Source organism: Camponotus floridanus, unplaced genomic scaffold (assembly GCF_003227725.1).
Source record: "Camponotus floridanus strain SB8 unplaced genomic scaffold, Cflo_v7.5 scaffold121, whole genome shotgun sequence".
NCBI classification, from domain to species: Eukaryota; Metazoa; Arthropoda; class Insecta; order Hymenoptera; family Formicidae; genus Camponotus; species Camponotus floridanus.
This window is the reverse complement of record NW_020229239.1, coordinates 405,322-427,018: the sequence shown is the minus strand read 5'-3', so window position 1 is coordinate 427,018 and position 21,697 is coordinate 405,322. Positions and strand designations below refer to the sequence as shown.

The window sequence follows — 21,697 nt, the reverse complement described above, 5'->3', positions numbered from 1 at the left end:
ATAAGAATACGATATCAATGATTTTCCAATTGACAATAGTAAATATTTTATTAAATATTAAAAAAAAATAAAAAACTTGTAATGTTGACAATGCTGAATTAAATGATGAACGTAAAATAAAGAGAAAATAAATATTAACATAAATGATGCCGTCTGCTCCGAGATTTTGCTTAGTTACATCCCTGACAGCTTCTTCTCCCTCCTCCTTGTACTTGGCCAAGTTCCGCAATATTCGACTGATTCGTCGCTTTACATCACACTACAGTTGACTAGTTGTGCGAGCTACGAGTGGTCTAGGACAGTTCTGACACGGTGTGTAGGCTTACGTCGTAGCTACATAATTGCGACAGTGGCAAATGATTTATGATCAATGATCGCAACACGCGTAAGTAAATATCATCACAATGATTTTATGAAATCACTTCTGTTGATTTTCGTGTATCTGTTTCGTTCTCGAGTCAAAATTTATTTTTTCTGGCTTTTTAGAAAATCTATCCATGATTTAGAGTGATAAAGATCTAATTTACACGTGATTTTTTATTTTATATTTTAACATTGTTGCCACTTTGCAATGGATTTTGTGTAATAATCAATGTTATAGTGAAAAAAGACACGCGATTGTTCAACTCTATTTTTTATTTAAAATTGTCTTGTATAGTGCTGATTATGCTTGACATTGTTCTTTTTTTTCCCAAACCCATTGCATCAGAAGCACATGTCTCCACTGAATTATATCATAAAAGGAAAATTAACTTTATTTTAATAACATTATGTGTTTTTTTTTTAGAGTACTGTATGAATACACAAAATGCAGAATAGTTATGATGAAAAATCCAGTGGCGATGCCACTGTCACAACAGTGCCACATCAACGTATGCATGAAGCAGAAAATAAAAAAGCCACTGAGAGTACCTCCTTATCTCCAAATAACAATCAAACCTATTTTGCAGAAGAAAGGGTACCAGTGCCAGAAACGGCAAGTGTAAGTTAATTATTTTATATGATTTATTTCATAATTATTAGACATTATATTATTTAGAGCATGTCCTTTCTTCTCAGAATAATACTTCCAAATTTGATATATTATTATAATTTGAAGTTATTTATAATTTTGTGACTTTATCTCTTAAAGTGGAAATCCCTATAATTGGAAATTTCTTTGCAGACAGGGTTTAGTTTTAGGAAATTATGGGCTTTCACGGGACCTGGTTTCTTAATGTCTATAGCTTATCTAGACCCTGGTAACATAGAATCAGATTTACAATCTGGAGTGGTAGCAAGATATAAGGTATATCTTTGATGAAGAATTATTAAAAATATCCTTTGTAATGTTTTATATATTTTAATATTATGCGAACATTTAATTAATTATTTCGCAATCATCTTTTTGTTTGTATATTCGCTTTCAGTTATTATGGGTGTTACTAAGTGCCACACTCTTAGGTCTTGTTATGCAAAGACTAAGTGCACGTCTTGGTGTAGTAACTGGTCTACATCTAGCAGAGATGTGTTACAGACAATATAAAAAAGTACCTAGATTTATTTTGTGGATAATGATAGAAATAGCTATTATTGGTAGTGATATGCAAGAAGTAATAGGAACGGCTATTGCCCTTTATCTCTTATCTAATAAGGTGTAAGTATCTCTGACAATAGTCAATATTTACCTTCAACATATACATAACATGTAAAAAACATTCTTAAAAGTATCTAGAACATTAAAAATATCATGTTACACGTTAATAATCTATTCATTGCTGGACAATTAATTTATTTAAGAACTTCAAAATTTTCTAACTATGCAGAATATATGAAGAATAAATATTAATATTTTAAATGATATACAAAAACAAATTATAATCTACATAATATACATATTTTACAAATTATTATAATAAAAGTATTATATTTATTTAATCACATATATAGTGCATTTATTCTTTGCATTAATTTAATTTTTTTTTTTTGCTTTTTGCTTCTTTTTTTAAAGAATTAAGATTATAGATAATGTACAATGTATACAGGGTGTCAGAATTCGCAAATACGGAATGCACAGCATAATAATTTATATCAATTTATATCAAAATTATATCAAAAGAAACAATTTTTTTCTTTGGCAAAATTGCATCTGAATATTACTTTTTTAATGAAAGCAACTTTAATCTTACAAAAGCAATCTTACTTTAATCTTACAAAAGCAATCTTACTTTAATCTTACAAAAGCAATCTTAAATAAGCAATTTTGCCAAAGGAAAAAGTTGTTTTTTTTTTGCTTAAATTATCACGCTGTGTATTCCGTATCCGCGAATTTTAGTACATCTTGTATATAGAGAGTTTTCGATCACAAAATAATATAGTGATTTTATGAAATATTGATGTATAAAATATTTCTTTTTGGGATTTTAGGATTCCTATATGGGGTGGCGTACTGATTACAGTAGTTGATACATTTACATTTTTATTCTTAGATAAATATGGTTTGCGGAAATTAGAGCTTTTTTTTGGTTTCCTCATTACCGTCATGGGTATCACCTTTGGTTACGAGGTATATATACTCCTAGAATATTTCATTGATTGCATTGCTTTAAGCTTGATATTATATTAATTCTTGGTTTTTTAGTACATTGTTTCCGAGCCTCCTCAAGTAGATGTTATAACTGGTATGTTTGTCCCATGGTACAATGGGATGAATTACGATAACAAGGTATTACTTCAAGCTGTAGGAATCGTCGGTGCGGTCATTATGCCGCACAATTTGTATCTTCACAGTGCCTTAGTCAAAGTAAGAATAATAAATATAAAGAATACATATGTGACTAATTCAATTCTTCGACAACATGTACACGAGATATTTTTTACTTCTTTAGTCTAGAGATATCGATCGAAGACAACCCGCAAAAATCAGAGATGCCAATATGTATTATTTCATTGAGGCATGCTTGGCATTGTTTGTTTCATTTATAATTAATGTATTTGTAGTGGCTGTATTTGCTCATGGCCTTTTTGACAAAACAAACAATGACGTTGTAAGTACAATATAATACAATTATTAAAACTAAATATAAATAATTTTAGTAATACAAATTTTAGTAATACATAAACATACATAATCGGTTTAATTTCTGTTTTATTTCAGTACCAAATTTGCGAGACGAATAATTATACCATCGGCATGAATACTTTTGCTGTAAGTATTTGTGTTTAATTATACTTTTATAATGTATAAATGAATGTGCAAACAATTTTTATTTAAATGTATTTGGCATGCTTTTCTCAAGTACATGAATGTGTAAATAATTTTTTATTTGAATATATTTGGCATGCTTTTCTCAAATATACCTTTTCTTGCGAATTCCAGAGAAATAATGAAACAATAGATGCTGATCTTTATAAAGGAGGGATCTTCCTTGGTTGTTCCTTTGGCGCGGCCGCGATGTACATATGGGCTGTTGGTATTTTAGCCGCCGGTCAGTCGTCTACAATGACGGGCACCTATGCCGGTCAGTTCGCAATGGAAGGATTCCTGAATCTGCAGTGGGCTCGTTGGAAACGAGTTCTCTTCACTCGAACGATTGCTATAATTCCTACATTCTTAGTAGCGTTTTTCGCCGATATGGATAATTTGAGTGGCATGAACGATATTTTGAACGCTATAATGAGCTTGCAATTACCCTTTGCCACTTTACCTACAATTGCCTTCACAAGTAGTGTTCAGATTATGGGTGAATTCCGAAATGGAATGTACGTGATTCTTTGTTTTTGTGTTCCTTGTAATACTTTTAACATTATCTCTTTTTATTCATATTATGTTATCTTGCAGAGTGAACAAGATTGTGTCGACCGCACTATCAATTCTAGTTATAACAATAAATATATATTTTGTGATACAAACTGTTCACGAAGATTTGCCACAACATTGGGCTGTATTTTTAGGCATGTCTGTATATGCAATTTTATATCTTATTTTCTGCGCCTATTTAGCTATTCATATGGCTGTGAGCATGGGTGCAACTTCTCTTGGTAATCATTGGGTATGTATATATTTTCACTTATACATAATGCCTATATATTTATTGTGTATTAATTTATGCCCTACTAGAGTCGAAACTTTTCAGTATTTTGTTAATTCGTTATATAGCTCTTGGAGTTTTTATAAAATATCTTATTTTTTTTAGTACCATGATTGTAATATTCTTTATTAATTTATTTATTTCTCACATTTTAGTTTGTTACTAAATATATTGGTACACCCGTGAGCCCTACGCTTGGTCTATCCAATCCTGCTGTTTATGCCAGGTAAGAAAAATTTTTGTGATATTTATTATAATTGTGACTAAATGCAAGTAACACTGATGTGTTTGTCCTCGTAGTGGGATATTTTATTCGGGAAATTATAAGTAAAAAATTAATGATTTTGTATATACTAATTATATGTAAAATGTTTAGAGCAATTGAATAATTTTATGAAGAAAACTATTTTATGGTGTACATATACATACATATATGTGTGTATATATTTGGTATTGTATGCCTTTTATGTTGCATGATTCGGCATGAGTACACTAAACATCTTTTATATAAAGCTTATTTTGCAAAATTTTTAAATTTACATAAAATATATTATTATACTACATGAAATATGTTTAAAAGCAATAAGATAATTTTTGAAGTTTAAAACAAAAACTTAATAAAATGCTTACTTAGATGCTTTGATATATACAGGGTGTTTCTGACCACCCGCACTACCCATTTAAAAACTAGAGAAGTGGTTATTTCAAAAAAGTAAAAACATTTTCTTTATAAATCCGGTGCGCTCTATCAAATGGTGATATTTTCAACTTCTGGTTCCGGCCGGAAATAGGCGATTTAGACCAGAAGTGCATTTTTTTTAATGGAACCATCTATTTTTCATTGCATATTCTTGTAATTTACCTCGAGAGCTTTCCAAAACACTATAATAAATTATTTTTCCATGAAGTACTTTTCGAGTTATGAGGCTTGAAATCATTTCTTAATTTTATATAAATCATAAAATATCTTGTAAAATATTCATTTTTCGATTATCTTACCTTAACACTTTTATGTACAAAATAATGAGAGGAATCAATTGATGTAAGGAAAACACATAGTTGTTTCTAAGAAAAAATATGTAATTTGCAATTAACAATTTCATATTTTTTCTTAAAAACAACTGTATGTTTTCTTTACATCAATTGATTCCTCTCATTATTTTGTACATAAAAGTATTAAGGTAAGATAATCGAAAAATGAATATTTTACAAGATATTTTATGGTTTATGTAAAATTAAGAAATGATTTCAAGCCTCATAACTCGAAAAGTACTTCATGGAAAAATAATTTATTATAGTGTTTTGGAAAGCTCTCGAGGTAAGCTACAAGAATATGCAATGGAAAATAGGGAGTTCTATTTTAAAAAATGCACTTTCGGTCTGAATCGCCTATTTCCGGTCGGAATCAGAAGTTGAAAATATCACCATTCGATAGAGTGCACCTGATTTATAAAGAAAATGTTTTTACTTTTTTGAAATAACCACTTCTCTAGTTTTTAAATGGGTGGTACGGGTGGTCTGAAACACCCTGTATATATATATATATATATATATATATATATATATATATTTATATATTTATATATATATATATTATATATATATATATATATATATATATATATATTTTTTTTTTTTCCCCCCTGAGACCAAGGGTTATGGGAAGCATATGTTGCGAAATTGATTGGGAGTGCAAAATTTTGCTTCATAATGTAACATTTGTGCCTAACTAATATAGATAATTGCAAGCAAAAAGCCAGCTGATTCGTGACTCATCATGATCTCTGCACCTTTCTACCGTAAATAATCGATTTTGTATTATCTATACTAATGAGATTGAATTTCAATGTTTGCACTTGTTTGCTCAGGCCATGCAAATGAATTATATAATTTGGCATGCCAAATGCTCCATTTGCTACAAGGTATTTCTACTGTTCAAAATCTATATGTATATCTTAGGATGTTTTTATATAAAAAACAATTTTTTCTAACAAATGCTTTTATAAAAGAATATTTCTTTTAAGACATCATATGCTTTAATTTTTTAAGTACATAATATTAAGTAAAATATTTATATTTATATTATTGTTTTTTAAAAGGAAGACATTTGTTTGCAATATTAATTTAAATATATGAATTGTTTCTTTAACTAATTGTTTCTTTGACTTCTGAAAATAATCTATTATTAATTACTATGTCAAATGTATATATTTTTATAAATCAATTTACGTAACGCTTTTAAGTAGAAGTAGTTTATGATAAAAAGTTACTTTTATATATGCTCATTTAGAAAGTTTTTTTTCATTCATAGTTTTCACAATACATCGGAAACATCGTTAAACATTTAGTCGGATAATGCAATTGAATATGTGAGACAATATGCGACTCTTGTATTCCATATGTGAATATAATGTCATGTTGGAAAGGTGCTTGTTAATATCTCGTGACGTCAGCATGATGCCCCATGGTATGTGTACGATCAGTTATTCTCCATATAGAAAGATCGCGCAAAACAATATATTTTTATATTAAACATATGATGCTCGTTGATCATCGTTTTATGCTTTATCTCCATCATGCAATGATAATTCTGCTATATTGCAAAATATCCTAGTTCTTTCACTGTTGTCAACTGTCGTCAATTTTTTCGTTGGTTCCATTAATTCTTATTAATGTGTCTCTAAAATAAACTCATGTATGACGAGTGATTAACTGGAACTATTTTCGTTGCATGCAAACATTTTTAACACACGAAAGTCTGAGCTTGAAACGTTGACTTGTCTCATCATAAGGTAAGGATATTGAGATTTATACTGTTGTCTTAATTCAATTTAGATCTATTTCAAGACAATATATCTGAAGTATCTTAAAAATTAAATATATATAAAATATATTGCAGAACAAATCCAGCATTCACTATTCAAGAAAGTTTGGGTGGCAGTTTTACATCAATACCAGAATACTAATTTATAAATGCAACTATATCTACAGTAAAATTATATATAAGTGATGTCTTCAATTCATAAGGAGGTAATTTTTACTGCCTTGAAGAATTATTAACATTCCATTATTAAAATACATACATTTATTTTAAATAGAATAACTTGCCTGTTACATCAAGGAATACATATAGGAAACATACATTATCACATAAAATAATTTACACAGTAATTAATACAGACGAATGTGGCATATGCATATCGGAATACTTGACAATCAAATTGTATTCATGTATTTTTGTTTCAATAATATATTCCATAAGTTTCTGACATATATTTATATACAAATTTAAATTTGCGAGATATCTATATATATTAAAATTTTATTTTTACAAAAAATGTATAGTTTTCAAGTTTGATGAGTTCAATAATTATTTAATTATTTAATTATATATGGAAAATAATGTAAATATGATTTTAAATTTATTTAAAATTAATTTTTATGTTGTTACGTATATAAAACAATATTTACTTATTATAATTTTATACTTATAATTAAATATTTGCAATTTTTTCATATTGTATAGAGCAAATCAAATTCATAAATTTTTCATTGATTATACATGTTATTTATATATTGTTTAAAATATCACAAAAATACTTCTAATAGGAGATAAAATACATATACATTTTCTCTTTCACTTTTATATAAGTACTCTAAAATAACTCTATTCCATCTGTTATAAGATGCTCGATTTTAAAACAGAAACATGCTCTACATATCATAATTCGCAACATGTATTTGCAAATATTTCAATGAATATTATATAAAAATAAAAAAAGATGTATTCTTATAAATATACTGTAATTTGAATAATTATTACTATTACATTTCTATTTAATCATTGATTTCTGCAACTAAAATACTAATGAAATAGTTTCTTTGTAGGCAGTGTTATGCATTAGCTTTCCACACCAATTTATTATTTTATGAAAAAGAAACGTGTGTACGAATATGAAGCTCGATACGCTATGACTAGACAATCGTTGCAATATCACATGTATCATACAATTAGCAATAACAGTAATTAAGTCATATAATCATTCTATGAAGTAAAAAAGGTTCTTATTTTTTCATATAAATTTTTACTACTAAATTTGTCCATTGCATATTGTATTCTGCAATATGTTAGATCATATTGTGTTTATTGTATATTCATACAATTTTAAGTTCAGTGATATAACGTGATATTACAAATAACGGTAACATTTTCTCTTTACAAAAGTACCCGATTATTTGTCTCTTTTAAGTCTTAAAACAATTCTAAAATTGGGAAATATATTCATTTATCTATTTGAATTTAATTCTCTTAAGTAATAGAGTGTAGTATAAATCATTATTATCTTGATAGTCAGACTATTTTTCTCATTTTAAAATGAGTTATTGGTATGTGAAGAATATTTTGCAATGAACAAATCCTAATATTCCTCCATGAAAATAAACTAAGTTAAAATATGTGTATGTAACATGCAACAATAATCGATGTTGGTAATATAATAATAATGAAATATATCACATAATAATTTGCTTAATAAATCTTAATATAGTCTTATTTTAAAAACTAATAGTTGCTTATTGTGTGGTAAATATACAATAAAAATATCAATGATCGAATCTTGTCATTCACCATAAAAAATTCTCTAAAAATATAATATAGAATCAAAAATACCATTTAGTAATTGAAATTGTTTCATGTACTTAATATTTCATTCCGTTTCTTTTGAGACCACGGAAAAACTTTATCTTGCCCCATTTTATTATAAGCATTAATGTTTAATATTTTTCAAAGCCTTGCCATATTTTTAATCAATATTATATGGCATCGTTATAATCATTATATGTTAAACGAAAATAATACTGTCCAGGTTCTCTTTTATGACGCCAGTATATGAAAGCTATTATTAATAGGACCAATAAAACTAACATTAATATAGACGACGCCAGGATTGCTGAAACAATCAAACAGAGAATTCTAAAATTGAAAATAATATCTAAATACTATACATACGCTATATACTGTATAGAGCAAATCATAGATGAATATATATTCAACAGATAATTACCAATAACGTCACTAGGACTTATATCCTCCCAAGCTATTAAACATTCTCTTTCCCAGTCTTCAGGTACAGCGTTTCTTGTCAAATTAATAAATTCATCTAAGGGGCATAATGTATTACAGCCTGGTAATGTCATAAGTATTGGTTCCATGGTACTATTTTTATAAGAAATCTGTAGATAAAGAAAAATATGTAAAATATACAAAGTAATTACAACTTGTATATTTATTAATAATTTCACTTAAATAACAAATTTTGCATGAATATTAAACAAAACTCATACCGTTACAAAATATTGATTTTTAGAGTTTGTCCTTAATTCTATTAGAATTGTAGCAGTGTAAGGTGGGCAATGAAGTTCAAATAAATTCAAAGTCATTAACATATTTGCCACAGTCTCATCATGAGCACTGTACATCCATATTTTCCTATCAGGTTTTAAAGTATTTTGTACTTTTTTGACCATGTGATCTATCATTTCTCCAAGTAGTGAACCTAAAAATATATTTTCAAAATAATAATACATGTATAAAGTTAAGAATAAATAATTTAAATGTACAAATGTAGGAATACAAATAAATCATTAATATATAATTAATAATTAGGTACCTGATTTTAATCTCTGAAGTATTATGTTATAGGCTTCTGTTGTGAAACTAAGCATAGCAAGAGGTTTTAATTTGTCTGGAAACACCGACTTTGTCCATTGAGGTAGAGTTTTGTTATATAAGTTCTGAAAAAAAAAATAAATAAATATACATACATCAAATTTTGTTAATTAAGATTTTCAGTCAAATCAAATAAATTACAATTGTTATCATATATATAATTATAAGGAATATTAACATACCTGAATATATAAAATATTGTATAATTGGTTAACGTCTTCTAAAGAAGATATTTTATCTCCAGTGTTCTCAGTTAAATAGGCATAAAGCTTTGCATTCGCTTTATTTATACGTTCCATTTCTGGCGATGTTAAGACTTTTTCCAGTTCATATTTATATCGTGGACAGAATTTACTTGCTTTCAGCACGTAATCTTGTTTTTCTGGAATGGTGTGTACAGGGATTGGCATCCATTTAACATCATCCCAGACCTGGTTCTTCACTGGCGGATAAAGTCCTGCTAAATTCGCTTCCGCCGACATTAATGTACGATCTACATCCGTACTTTGTACATAAATGTCATATGGTGTATAATTGTTGCTTAAAAAATGAGAATATCGTTTCCTCAGCCAACGCCCAAGGAGTAAATGTTGATGTTTTCCAAGCTATATTTTTCAAATATTGAATATAAAAAATAAAATGAAGTTTTTTGAATGTACAATAAGAATAATTCCTGAAATTTATTTAATAAATCTTTGCGCTTTCATACATATAATTATTTTATTCTATTGTATTTTTAATCTTTGTTAAACTTTATTTATTGTATATTTATTTATCTTTTTCTTATAGAATGCTAATGATTAAAAAATATATCAAAATAAACCTCAGAGTGTTATATTTCATAGAGAAATATTTATGATAAAATAAGATAAAATATTTGTGAAATGTTATAAAACATTTTTCTTATATATGAAACTGATTGTAATTATCTGTGCTTATATTTTGATTGTAATTTATCCTTACTTACATTTGTCAATTGCCCATATGGAATTGGCCAGGATGTTTCATTATAAGGATCATTTTTGTAACGTCCAACAGGAGTTCTATCTCCATGTCTATACAACTGTAAGCAGGGCAATAAAATATGTGATGAATCATCCACTTCTAATATCAAATCAAAAAAGAAAATTTGTTGGTAGATTCATGTTTAAATATAATAAAATATAACTTGTAAATTTTAAAACAGGATTGGTAGACATTAATATTGCAAAATAATATCGCATAAATTATTTACAGAATAATGTTACAAAATAATATTGCATAATAGTCAATCTTCGAGTTATAAAAACAAAAAAATAATATTAGTAGTAATAATCAACTTTCGAACCGAAACAGTGAATATTTGATATAAAAACGAAGAATATTATCGTTCAATAAGATTTCTTGAACTGATGATTCGCTCACTTACAACATTTGCGAAAACGATCGTGCCCAGATCAAGATCATCAGTGCTAGAACAGCTGGCGGCAAAAATACTCGCGAATACGAAAGACACTCTGATATTCATCATGTACGGAGGATTTAGCTCGATTTGATCGCGCGAACCTCACGTGGATATCGCACGTGAAATGGTGTTTCTTGTTTGGAAGCAGTGAAATCTAAGATCTGGAATCACTATCTGCGAACGATTATACACTACGTATCATGCTACGTATACATCTCTGTGTCTGCAACATGCAAACGAATTGACATTGACGGCCACTCATGGCCACTGACGACCGTGCTTATACAGGATACACATGCGCAGCTTTGATATTGTACTGTAAAAACAGTATTGGTGTGTGTGTGTGTGTGTGTGTACGCGCTTTGCGTGAGATACGTAATGTGTGGTTCCTATACACCAGGATGCCACAACTGCTGCCTATGTGCAGGAACCATAAACACTATCGCTTTTGTTGCTCTTGTATCAATGGATGAATGTATCACAATGGCCTGTGTAGAATCACTGTGCTCTACACATGTATGTATTTTTAAATTTAATCTTTTACTAATAATTCACATGTGAACCACTAACAAAAGATTAAATTTAAAAACATACGCACATACACGTGTAGAATAAATTGTAAATGATTCCAAATATTTCTTAGCACATTTCAACATTCGATATATAATTAAATTTATAAATTTTTTTATTTTTAAAAATTATTTTAATATTATCCATATACGTCAGTTATTTTACATAAAGAATATCTGAGGTGAAAATATACAATTGTATGTAAAAAGTATGTAAAAGGATATAATTAAAAAAAATTAATTTGGGAGAGAAAAAGAAAGATATTTATTTTTAAAAATTTATCTAAATCGTATTTTATAACGCTTTTATACCTTTAAATCTAAGAAAATTTCTGATGATTTATAAATACATGACTTGCCATTTACAAAGAACTCCTTTAGCTATACTTTCTATACTTCTCTTTCTACTTTCTCCTTCCAAGAAAAAATGTAAAGGAAAAGGCTAAGAAACTTAAATCGTTCTCATTGCACCAATAATAATAGCACAAGAAGTTTATCTGTAGATTAATTTTTTTGGTGAGAAAATAATTGACGAATAATAATAAAAACTTGTATATTTGTTCACATTGCACATATGCACCATAATCATTTGATATATAAATTCCTTGGATCGTTCATTAATAATGATGTGGCCATAACGCCGATATACTTTAAAAACCCCCATTTTCTTAAACATCTACATTACAAGTCAAGTACATATATTAATAACTATTATAACTATATATGCTTACATGTACAAAAGGATTTGTTTTCCTTGTATATATTACAATTTTTGAATATACAACTATTTATAATACATACACAATTCACCTTAGAAACCATTGAACTATAGCTTTATATTTTTTTATTTTGTAACGAAAGTTGCGTACTCTTTTCTGCACATAAACATAAAAAAATAGACTAACAAAAAAAGTAAGAATAAGTTACCTACATATATTTTGCATGCATAATTTTTGTTGAATAACAATATTTATAAAAAATTATAAGAAACTGTCAGATATATTATTACGAATCAAAATACAAAAAAAATTTAAATTATTAAGTATACAAAATAAATAAATTTTTTTGCATTTTACATTGCATTATTTTTTAAAAATATGTGAGATTAGCAAATTATGCATTTAGAAAGTTTGATTTCTTAGTACATAAAAATGTCTTTCAAAGACTTCTAAGATTTGCTGAGATTTGATTGATCTATTATTATTCACTCTGTATCTGTAAAAGAAAATCTGCAACTTTCGAAACAGGCCACGTATATAAAAATATACATTAATCTAATCAAGTTTTATCACAATTCACGTTTACTAATGTAATCGTAGATTGAATTAGGAGAGCGCTTTTTTTCTCTATAAGAAATATAAAACTAAAAAATATATATTTATAACTCAACATTAGTAATCCGAATAATGGAAATAGGTTTTCAGCCGTGTAAGAACGGCGGTAGCATCACAGTCTTCGTTGGCGATAGCGCTGCGTAAAATTGATTAGCAGATGAGCGGCAAATGGCCATAAAATTAATAAAGCGAATAAACGTGGCGAACATTCCTGCAACGGCCACCATCTCGCATATATACGTCTAACGGTGTTTTCCTGAAAAGAAAAATATCGACGTCAATATTTTTTAATAGTAATCAAACGAAATAGAATGGGATAAATAAAATAATTTAAATATAAATTTCTTATTCTATTATTTCACTAAGATAATATATTATTTGATTTTTTATTATAAATATTATAAATATTGTTTTTAGATAATGAAATGACATTACATACCGTTTGCGGCGCCATTGCTTGCAAAGCTTGTCCTTCTAAGCTTCGCACTCTAGCTGTTATTCGGTCCAAATCTCTCTGTAAATGTTGCATAGTTGTCGCGACTTGATTTAGAAATTCGGCGTTGATTTTATTATCGTCTTTTTTTGTTCTTTGTCTACCTCTCTCTCGTTGACTTTCCTGTATCGTTTCCATGTGACCATTAACATTACTGTATCCATTAACCAATTCAGTATTCTCTTTTATAACATTCTCTGTATTTGAATGATCAATTCCGTTATTCATTGTAGTTTGTACCTTTTGAGGAGGAACAGTGGATTTAGATGCATCTTTTTGCATTCTCTCTGGTGCTGACTGTAATAAAATCGAATTGTCCATAAGATGAAACAATAGCATAATAGGTGATATAATATTAATGTCACACCTCAACTGTATCTATAAATTCTTCTTCTTCGCCATCAGTGTCTTGTGGCAGTGGGCTTGCAGTGCGACTGCTGGTCGGACTAGTTTCCAAACTACTCGTTATGTGTCGAGAAGTGCTGCAAACTCTATGAGGTGATGTTTCTCTAGATGCTAATAAAATAACAAAAGTAAGTTTAGATGAAGAAGACGAAGAATTGTAGTAGTTTAGAAGACAAAGAATTGTAGTTAAAAACATCGAGTTAATAACTTTGGAGCAGATATCTATCACATTAATTTATTATCATATTGATCATTTTAATAATATAATATAATTACTTAGGCCCAGTTCCACAATCCAATTAACTCGAGTTTAAGTTGCGACCAATCAGGACCCAGTTTAACGTATTAAACTCGGGTTAACTCGAGTTGTGAAACCGGCCCTTATACAAACAATCTATATGATAACTTTGATAATTACTTATACAAACAATCTATATCACTTCATAATATCTGATGTTTTTAATACTTTTTTTTGATATCTTACATATTTATCTTGGATAAACATAATGTTTATGTAAATATCGATATATTAGCTTCTTATTTTTTTAGTATGTAATTCAAACTTCAAAATTGTGCAGCTATAGTATATTAACACTTCAACAAGATAATAATGAAAATTTATATATTCTTACAAAAAGAGGAAACAAACCTAATGGTGAACCAGACAATGGCGATCCTGGTTGGGAGCGTATACGCTCCAATACTGGTCCCACGAGCAATTCCAAATCCTCTGCCGGTACACTTTCATAAAATGAATCCAAACTACCGAGAAACGTTGCCACATTATCCGTATAAGACATAGTTTCGACAATCTGCAATGCGACATTCCTGTTTAATATACTCTTTGTTTTGCATTAATTTTATTAAATTAGATTAAAAATACATATTTACTTTTGTCAGTTCTTCCACATAATTATTCATAGCTTCCGTACGACTCATATTACCAAGACGCGACCATGCGTCCCATTTGGCTTTCTTGATTACCTCCCAGAATGCAGGTTTGGATTGTTGGCAGGGTCCCTCGGTCGCTTGTTTGTAGTATGAATAAAAACGCAGCATAATCTCGTGGCTAGGTTGATACGCTCCTAGAATATTATATTATTTATCTCAGCAACTTATTTTGTATATCAGATATATTCAGTAAGATAAAAAAATAAAATATTTGTGCTAGAATGTCTCTTATTGTTAATTTTATTATCACATTAAATGTTTTCGTACTTTAAAAATTGCAAAATGTTTTAACATCTTGTAGTATTCAAACATGTGTTGCAAGAGCAGATAATCAAGATTTATTTTCTAGATTTATACAATGTACAAATACAAATACAATCATACAATGTGTATAACATTTTTTATCTTGAATCCTTGATCTCTACTTAGAGTCAAGAGTCTTTTCTCAAACAAGATGAAGCAAATCATATGTTAAACTGCCTCGCATAAATGCTTAACAGTATTAAAGAGTAAAGTATTGAACAGTAATGACTATAAAGAACAAATAATTCTTTTTCTAATTCTAATTACAACATTTATGATTTCATAAAGTATATATAAATGTTTGTATGATTGTTTAATAACAGAGAACATTCATAATTTTATAAACAGTATAAATAATTCATTTTCTAATTCTAAAATCAACATTCATGATTTCATAAAGTAATGTTAATTGAGCAAGATAGTTATTATAGTAATTTCTATGAAAGCTGATTATTATCCATCTTAGCAGGTATCATTAAAGCAGAAATATCCATTAAAAGTTAAATGTCCTATGTCTTCATAGAATTATTTTTACATATTAAATTACTTATACTACATACTATAACTGTACTATAACTATACTTATACTACATACTATAGCACTTATACTACATACTATAACTGTACTATATTATATTGCATTTGATTTTTTTTGTTTTTTTTTTTTTGTATATTTGTCCACAGATTGAGTCCACAGTACAAGAGCACTATGATTACAGATGGAATAAAAAGTTTCTGTTTGATGAATACTTGCTAGTATAACGGTCAAAGATAATTGCACATTTGTCAATAAAGTTGCATAATTATTAGTGGACTACAAGTCAATTATTGTGATCGGTGAAGAGAAACATTCTAGTTTTAACTATTAAGTATGGTTCAGCTAGTTGTACACTGTTAGAAAGTAAAGTGGGGAGTAATATAGTCACTTAGCTATATGAAGTGGCTGGAAAGTATACCTGCAATATTTAACATCAAGGCTAAACCGTAAAGAAATGCATATATACTTAAATAATGGAGTGTTAGAGTGTGTATGCGTTTAAATATTACAGCAATGCCTTTTATAAGACAATTTTGAACATTTTCAGACAATTTTGACACATTATTAATTTGATATTGACAATTATAATTTTTAATTATATGTGTAATACTTTTTTTTTAATAAAAGAGAACAAATTATTTTCATAAAAGATATACTTCGATTTTTTTCTTCATAAAAAAAAGATAAGGAGTCAAATAATTAAACGAGAATATTATTCACAAAAATAACTGTGATTTTACTTTTACTGTTTCAGGCATGTTATATATGCATAAATTAAAGAGATTGACAGATTTCCTCATAATAACACCGTCTTGCAAAAAATGTGGAGTAAAATTACTTCCGCGTGATTATTAAATGTAAATTGTAATCGTGCATTGTGACGCAGAGAGTTTCTAATGTGAAATAAACCGGGTTCTCGCAATTGTTCAGGTAGATGATCGCGATCAGAGTTTACTTCCGCAACGTGCATGTTGTACATACATTCATCACGAAGACTATGAGAGATTGAATTTTTCATTATGCTTTCGACACCGGCAAGTGAGATATTGCATTCACTTTCTTCGACTGGCGTGATTTGCGATCTCGTGAATTTCTCTACGCGATAGCGTGCAATGACACATGCAAAAATCTCTTCTTTCTTTCAACTAGAGAAACGCCTGAAAACCGGAAAAAAAATCCGGAAAAAAATCCGGAAAAAATATTTCGCGTATACAATATTATGTTTACATTATATGTAACATGTGTATACATAAAAAAGCGTTCTTTTGTTCTTTTTAGGCCAAGGGGAAGTGTATGTAAGTAATTCGACAAACTTATTTTTCGACGTTACGAAAGTGTACGGAAGATAGACCTTGTACCACTTGTCATCTCTTCGTCATTATCATGAATAATCATAAAAGCCGCGTCGGCTGATACTCAAACATCGGTTGGACTTCAACCAACGCGCAATTAAGCGAATGTACACCAAAGGGACAAAAGCGAGAGAGAAAAAGGAATCGGCACGAGCGAGGAAGAGGAAAAAACAAAGTAATATCGCTGCGATACTTGTCAATTTATGATCGCGAGACATGGATAAAAATTTAGAAAATACTCGTTTTAAAGATCTGTATGTGTACGATTCTCTGGAGGTGTTCTCTTTTCCCCGATAATTTGCGATAAATAAAGATTACCATTTTTCGGCAGATTCCTGATGACGTTTACGGCAGCGTTAAATTTCTCCTCCGTCGACATATTTCCTCCTCCAACGTTTAACAAACGAGAGTGCAGTATTTTTATTCTCCTCCTTATTTGCTCTTTCGAGATGCGGTATCACTCTTCTTTATTTATTCGCGCGATAAGATGTGTATTCTCTTCTCGCAGTAAAAACACTCCCAGAATCACTCTCGGAATCAGTCGAAGCGCGCTTGGCCGACGACGGTTGGCGACTGCCTGCCGTTTCGTTGCAAAGGCCGACTCGTCCTCTCTCGAGAATCGAATGACACCGAATTGAGTCGAACTCTAGCTCCGAACTGAGAAAAATTACCGGAGCCGCGGCTGCTATCGCTCACCGCCAATCATTCGAATCACACGACAGCAATAACGACAATAATGACGCGAACGATGACTGAGCTATACTGACGATTCACGATGACTGACAGATCATTACTGGAGATAGGAGACATTAGGAGATTGCAGTATTCCGATTGATGATTGGCGATCGCCCGTGGCCTGCGAGCGGCGCTTACGCGCATGCGCGAGTTTGAATTGTACGAGAGCGGGAGCATCTGGGTGAAAGGGATCTGCAGCAGCATCTGCATTTACATTCGCACACAAATGTAAATTATATACTTCTAATAAAATAATATAGGTTAAAGTCTGAATTGCGCAAAGTACAATGGATATTATATTTGCATTGATTTACATCTGTATAAAATTCTGTTAAGTCATTTCGATTTTTTGTCTCTCGATAACGCGCGTGTCGTAAATACGTCTGTAAATATAATTGTGCTACGCAAGACAAATTATCTTCATGCATAATATAGTATGATGATTAATAGAAATAAAATATTCAAATATATCTGATATCTTAAAATAGTTTTACAGTTACGTTGGCATTAATTAAATCGTTGATTAAATTTATAACGTACAAACGTGCCATTCACTTTCTTGTTATTAATTTTTATAGAGTCAATTGATATTACTGTAACTTTTTAATGTTCTAAAACTGGTTTATCAACTTATCACATTTATGTAATAATATTGTAAGTATACGTATTGCGTAAATATTCAAATGAGATTTTCAAATCGCTGAATTGCAAAGAGAGTACTAGAGAAATGTATGTCTCACATCTTTCGATTACATATTACTTAGAAGAAATAAAATTCAATATATCATAAAATCAGATTTAAGATGTACTTTTGCAGACGCTTTTGCTATTGTAAACATCAAAAATTCATCTTTAGAATTGGTAATTTCACAACTAATATTTATATTAAGATTGCGTAATTATTATGGAATTCTTCGAAGAAAATTTGAATGTGTTACGTCATTAAATATGGCGGAATAATTTGGTGCGTTCCTAAAATTGCCAGTTATATGTTGTGCAAAAATTCATCAAATATGTTTTTCTTCTAATTTTTGTTTACAATCAGACGTATTTTTTCTGCATTTTTTTCTCTCCTTCTCTTTGAATAATATATATATATGTGCATTTTTTGTACTTATAATGAAATATATATATGTAAACACAAGAATGCAAGGAAGCTAGAGTGCAAATGACGAATAAATCGAAATCAATCGAAATTCACACATTCAGTACGTAATCTTGATTGATCATTGATCCTGTTTGTTGGCATTTTACCTGCACTTTGTACACTTTGTCGTTGGTCTACCAACTACAAGATATGAGTATGTGTAACGTGTAATGTGTTATTTATGCTGATTTACGCTGGAAGATTTGTGGTACAAGCAGATGTATAATTTCAAAATCCAAAATAAGCAAACGAAAAAAAAGTAGCAAATCAGATTACACCTAATACAGTGAGTCTATCTCTATCAAGTATATCTTAAATTTATCTTTCAAGGCAACTATTAAAACTATAAACACATTCACACATACATATATTGTCAACAGGTTTAATTGTTAAGATTCTTAAAAAAATGACTTCGTTCGGTCGTGGACGTGGATGGTCTAGTCAGAACCATAATAAAGAGCAGAGCCTGCGTAGACCAGGAATTGCAACTTTTGGCAACAATGCTGTTAAAGATATAATAGATAAAATAACCACCACAAACTCGCCACAACTAATTCAGGAGATTACAGATTTGCTAACCAGCGCAGTCAACAAAGACAATTTAAAGTATTATAACAACAGAGAAGCAAAGATCCTCCTTAATGCACTCAGAAGCAAAAGTTATTTCATTTTATTTTTTAACACAAAATTACAAATTTCAGGGATACATGCGAAAATCTTTGGAAGCAAGCTCTAATTTATGACTCACTTACCACAAAAGTAGCAATGATATTCAGCAATTATCAGATTGCACTGATAGAAGATAATAATAAGGAAATTATACGAACTCGCTTTTTACGTTTCTTACAAGATAATTATATGTGTAAGTATTTGATAGGAAATCTTTTAATTTCTTATTCAATGTTAATGTTTATATATTTATTTTGTTTTCTTAGCTAGGGAAAAAGATAAAGTACAAGATAAAAAGAAATTTGCAAATGTAGTCTTACTTCATGCAGAAGTTTATTATCACATGAAGCTTAGTGATGGAAATAAACTAAAAGTATTGGCTGAACCACTAATTCATTATTTAGAAGATCTATTGCAGGACACTTCCAAAGACAATATTTATTTCATTATGATACAAGTAAGATTTTAGATGCACACACACATACACACACACACACACACACATATATATAATGCTTTTCTTAATTTATTAAATATAATTTAAAAATCTTATTTTTTTTAGATTCTTAGATCTGGTAAAGATCTTCATGCAGTATGTCCGGATCGATTAGAGAACTTAATGTTAATAATTAGACAATTATTAGTGAAAGAAAACAGTTACAGTTCTCAATATCGTGCAATGTTATTATTAATGATAGAATTAGTTAACAACAAGTACGAAATTAAGGATGTACAACAAAAAGAATTTTATCTCTCAAACATTAAGGCTTTCTCCTTTGAATATCCATTTTCTCAGAAAGAATTAAGAATAGTTGCAGAGACAAAAACTGAAAATGGTAATAATATTTTAGTAAATGTCAAGTTAATGTTTTTGTTAACTTCATTAAATGTTAAAAGAAATAAATGTAAATAACATTTTTCCATCATTATTTGTGATTTTCATGATGTATAGCAACAACTTATTAGACATGATAAATCATATTAATAGTATTCATAATTTAACAAGTAAACTTTTCATATTTGTTTACTTTTTTATCTTCCTCTAGTTTTTTATAAATAAAATATTTTCAAATTTAACTTTGATGTCTAAGTGATAACTTTTATCAGATGACAATAAAGAAATAAAATTTCCTTTTTTTTGTTTGAATAATATATTAAAAAATTTTTAATATTTCAGATAACGAATTACAAGAAGTTGATAACAATCAACGAATTCTAAGAGAAGAAATAAAAAATGATTTGCCTGAACAAGGCAGTTATTCAAAAAATCCTAGTATCCCAAGAGCAATACGCGGATCAGGTGCATTAGACAAGAATATAACAAGAAAAAGCGATAATAACACAAAACTAAATTCTTCAAAACTAACGCCAAGGCAAAAGAATAATAAAGGCTGGGATCATGATGATAGATTTCATAAAGATTATGAATAATACATACATTGTACAGGTAAATATTCATTCTAGTTTTAGTAGATAAAATGACAAAATGAATTCTATTGACTAAATATTTATAAATATTTGTAAAAATGAGTACAATTTTTTTATATTGTAGTTTTATTAACAGGTGCAAAAACACACTAAGTACTGTAACAAGATTTTACAAAAATATTACAAATGCTATATATATATATATATATATATATATATATATATATATATATATATATATATGTGTGTGTGTGTATATATATATATATATATATATATATATATATATATATATACACATATTGACATAGTTATAATTACAACATGAGAAAAATATTACATTAATTTCTCAGCTGAAGAAAATAATCTCATTGATATTTTAATATCAAAAAGTTATAAAAATAACATAAGTGAAATGTGATGTACAGAAAGTACTTTTTTGTTAGAATTTTTATTTGTTTAGAAAACAGTAAGTTATTCACCATCAAATGTGAGCGAATTTCAATTTAATGTTAGAAGTTAAAAAATAGC

General features: G+C 28.8%; 4 protein-coding genes across 10 annotated transcripts; 2 read left to right on the top strand and 2 right to left on the bottom strand.

The window, feature by feature from the left end:
* Positions 1–220: 220 nt before the first annotated feature.
* On the top strand, positions 221–7,310 carry LOC105254494 (protein Malvolio). Of its 6 annotated transcripts, none has more exons than XR_889447.3 (13): positions 221–385; positions 788–982; positions 1,166–1,288; positions 1,410–1,636; positions 2,407–2,545; positions 2,621–2,782; positions 2,868–3,026; positions 3,137–3,187; positions 3,359–3,741; positions 3,821–4,031; positions 4,226–4,296; positions 6,970–7,100; positions 7,169–7,310. XR_889447.3 is itself a non-coding variant. In XM_025415509.1 (13 exons), exons 2-12 carry the CDS (start codon positions 809–811, stop codon positions 6,844–6,846), a joined length of 1,719 nt encoding a protein of 572 aa, XP_025271294.1. In that variant the 5' UTR covers positions 221–385; positions 788–808; the 3' UTR covers positions 6,847–6,862; positions 6,970–7,310. The 6 variants fall into 6 exon arrangements, 2 of the variants coding, with proteins under 2 accessions (XP_025271294.1, XP_011261506.1); XR_003123778.1 differs by adding an exon at positions 6,382–6,537 and having other exon boundaries at positions 6,970–7,310; XR_889448.3 differs by lacking the exons at positions 6,970–7,100; positions 7,169–7,310 and adding exons at positions 6,382–6,537; positions 6,828–6,862.
* Positions 7,311–8,643: 1,333 nt separating this feature from the next.
* LOC105254495 (prostatic acid phosphatase) lies at positions 8,644–11,714 on the bottom strand. The gene is made up of 7 exons (XM_011263206.3): positions 11,207–11,714; positions 10,766–10,861; positions 9,981–10,403; positions 9,740–9,863; positions 9,414–9,625; positions 9,134–9,302; positions 8,644–9,019 (listed from the first exon to the last, which is right to left on the bottom strand). The coding sequence occupies exons 1-7, from the start codon at positions 11,306–11,308 to the stop codon at positions 8,883–8,885; spliced, it is 1,263 nt and encodes a 420-aa protein (XP_011261508.1). The 5' UTR covers positions 11,309–11,714; the 3' UTR covers positions 8,644–8,882.
* A 633-nt stretch (positions 11,715–12,347) lies between these two features.
* On the bottom strand, positions 12,348–17,959 carry LOC105254496 (acyl-CoA-binding domain-containing protein 4). Its single transcript, XM_011263207.3, has 6 exons — positions 17,506–17,959; positions 14,935–15,128; positions 14,693–14,855; positions 14,006–14,154; positions 13,585–13,935; positions 12,348–13,401 (listed from the first exon to the last, which is right to left on the bottom strand). The coding sequence occupies exons 1-6, from the start codon at positions 17,564–17,566 to the stop codon at positions 13,258–13,260; spliced, it is 1,062 nt and encodes a 353-aa protein (XP_011261509.1). The 5' UTR covers positions 17,567–17,959; the 3' UTR covers positions 12,348–13,257.
* A 1,081-nt stretch (positions 17,960–19,040) lies between these two features.
* Positions 19,041–21,358, top strand: LOC105254498. 2 transcript variants are annotated; one of them, XM_011263209.3, is made up of 7 exons: positions 19,041–19,355; positions 19,450–19,675; positions 19,771–19,931; positions 20,005–20,195; positions 20,301–20,574; positions 20,916–21,185; positions 21,303–21,358. In XM_011263209.3, the coding sequence occupies exons 2-6, from the start codon at positions 19,476–19,478 to the stop codon at positions 21,167–21,169; spliced, it is 1,080 nt and encodes a 359-aa protein (XP_011261511.1). In that variant the 5' UTR covers positions 19,041–19,355; positions 19,450–19,475; the 3' UTR covers positions 21,170–21,185; positions 21,303–21,358. The 2 variants fall into 2 exon arrangements, with proteins under 2 accessions (XP_011261511.1, XP_011261510.1); XM_011263208.3 differs by having other exon boundaries at positions 21,291–21,358.
* The last annotated feature ends 339 nt before the right edge of the window (positions 21,359–21,697 follow it).

What these genes read in the sequence shown, in the direction of transcription:
- LOC105254496 (XM_011263207.3), bottom strand. Translation starts at nt 17,566, where the DNA reads ATGTCGACGGAGGAGAAATTTAACGCTGCCGTAAACGTCATCAGGAAT. An exon ending in ATGTGGAAGAACTGACAAAA is followed by an intron (nt 14,856 to 14,934) that starts GTAAATATGTAT and finishes GTCGCATTGCAG; the next exon opens with ATTGTCGAAACTATGTCTTA. An exon ending in AAGCAATGGCGCCGCAAACG is followed by an intron (nt 13,402 to 13,584) that starts GTATGTAATGTC and finishes TTTTCTTTTCAG; the next exon opens with GAAAACACCGTTAGACGTAT.
- LOC105254498 (XM_011263209.3), top strand. Translation starts at nt 19,476, where the DNA reads ATGACTTCGTTCGGTCGTGGACGTGGATGGTCTAGTCAGAACCATAAT. An exon ending in GTCAACAAAGACAATTTAAA is followed by an intron (nt 19,676 to 19,770) that starts GTATTATAACAA and finishes TACAAATTTCAG; the next exon opens with GGATACATGCGAAAATCTTT. An exon ending in AGAGACAAAAACTGAAAATG is followed by an intron (nt 20,575 to 20,915) that starts GTAATAATATTT and finishes TTAATATTTCAG; the next exon opens with ATAACGAATTACAAGAAGTT.
- LOC105254494 (XM_011263204.3), top strand. Translation starts at nt 809, where the DNA reads ATGCAGAATAGTTATGATGAAAAATCCAGTGGCGATGCCACTGTCACA. An exon ending in TATCTCTTATCTAATAAGGT is followed by an intron (nt 1,637 to 2,406) that starts GTAAGTATCTCT and finishes TTGGGATTTTAG; the next exon opens with GATTCCTATATGGGGTGGCG. An exon ending in GGTGAATTCCGAAATGGAAT is followed by an intron (nt 3,742 to 3,820) that starts GTACGTGATTCT and finishes GTTATCTTGCAG; the next exon opens with AGTGAACAAGATTGTGTCGA.
- LOC105254495 (XM_011263206.3), bottom strand. Translation starts at nt 11,308, where the DNA reads ATGATGAATATCAGAGTGTCTTTCGTATTCGCGAGTATTTTTGCCGCC. An exon ending in ACTTCAGAGATTAAAATCAG is followed by an intron (nt 9,626 to 9,739) that starts GTACCTAATTAT and finishes ATATATTTTTAG; the next exon opens with GTTCACTACTTGGAGAAATG. An exon ending in AAGTCCTAGTGACGTTATTG is followed by an intron (nt 9,020 to 9,133) that starts GTAATTATCTGT and finishes TGATTGTTTCAG; the next exon opens with CAATCCTGGCGTCGTCTATA.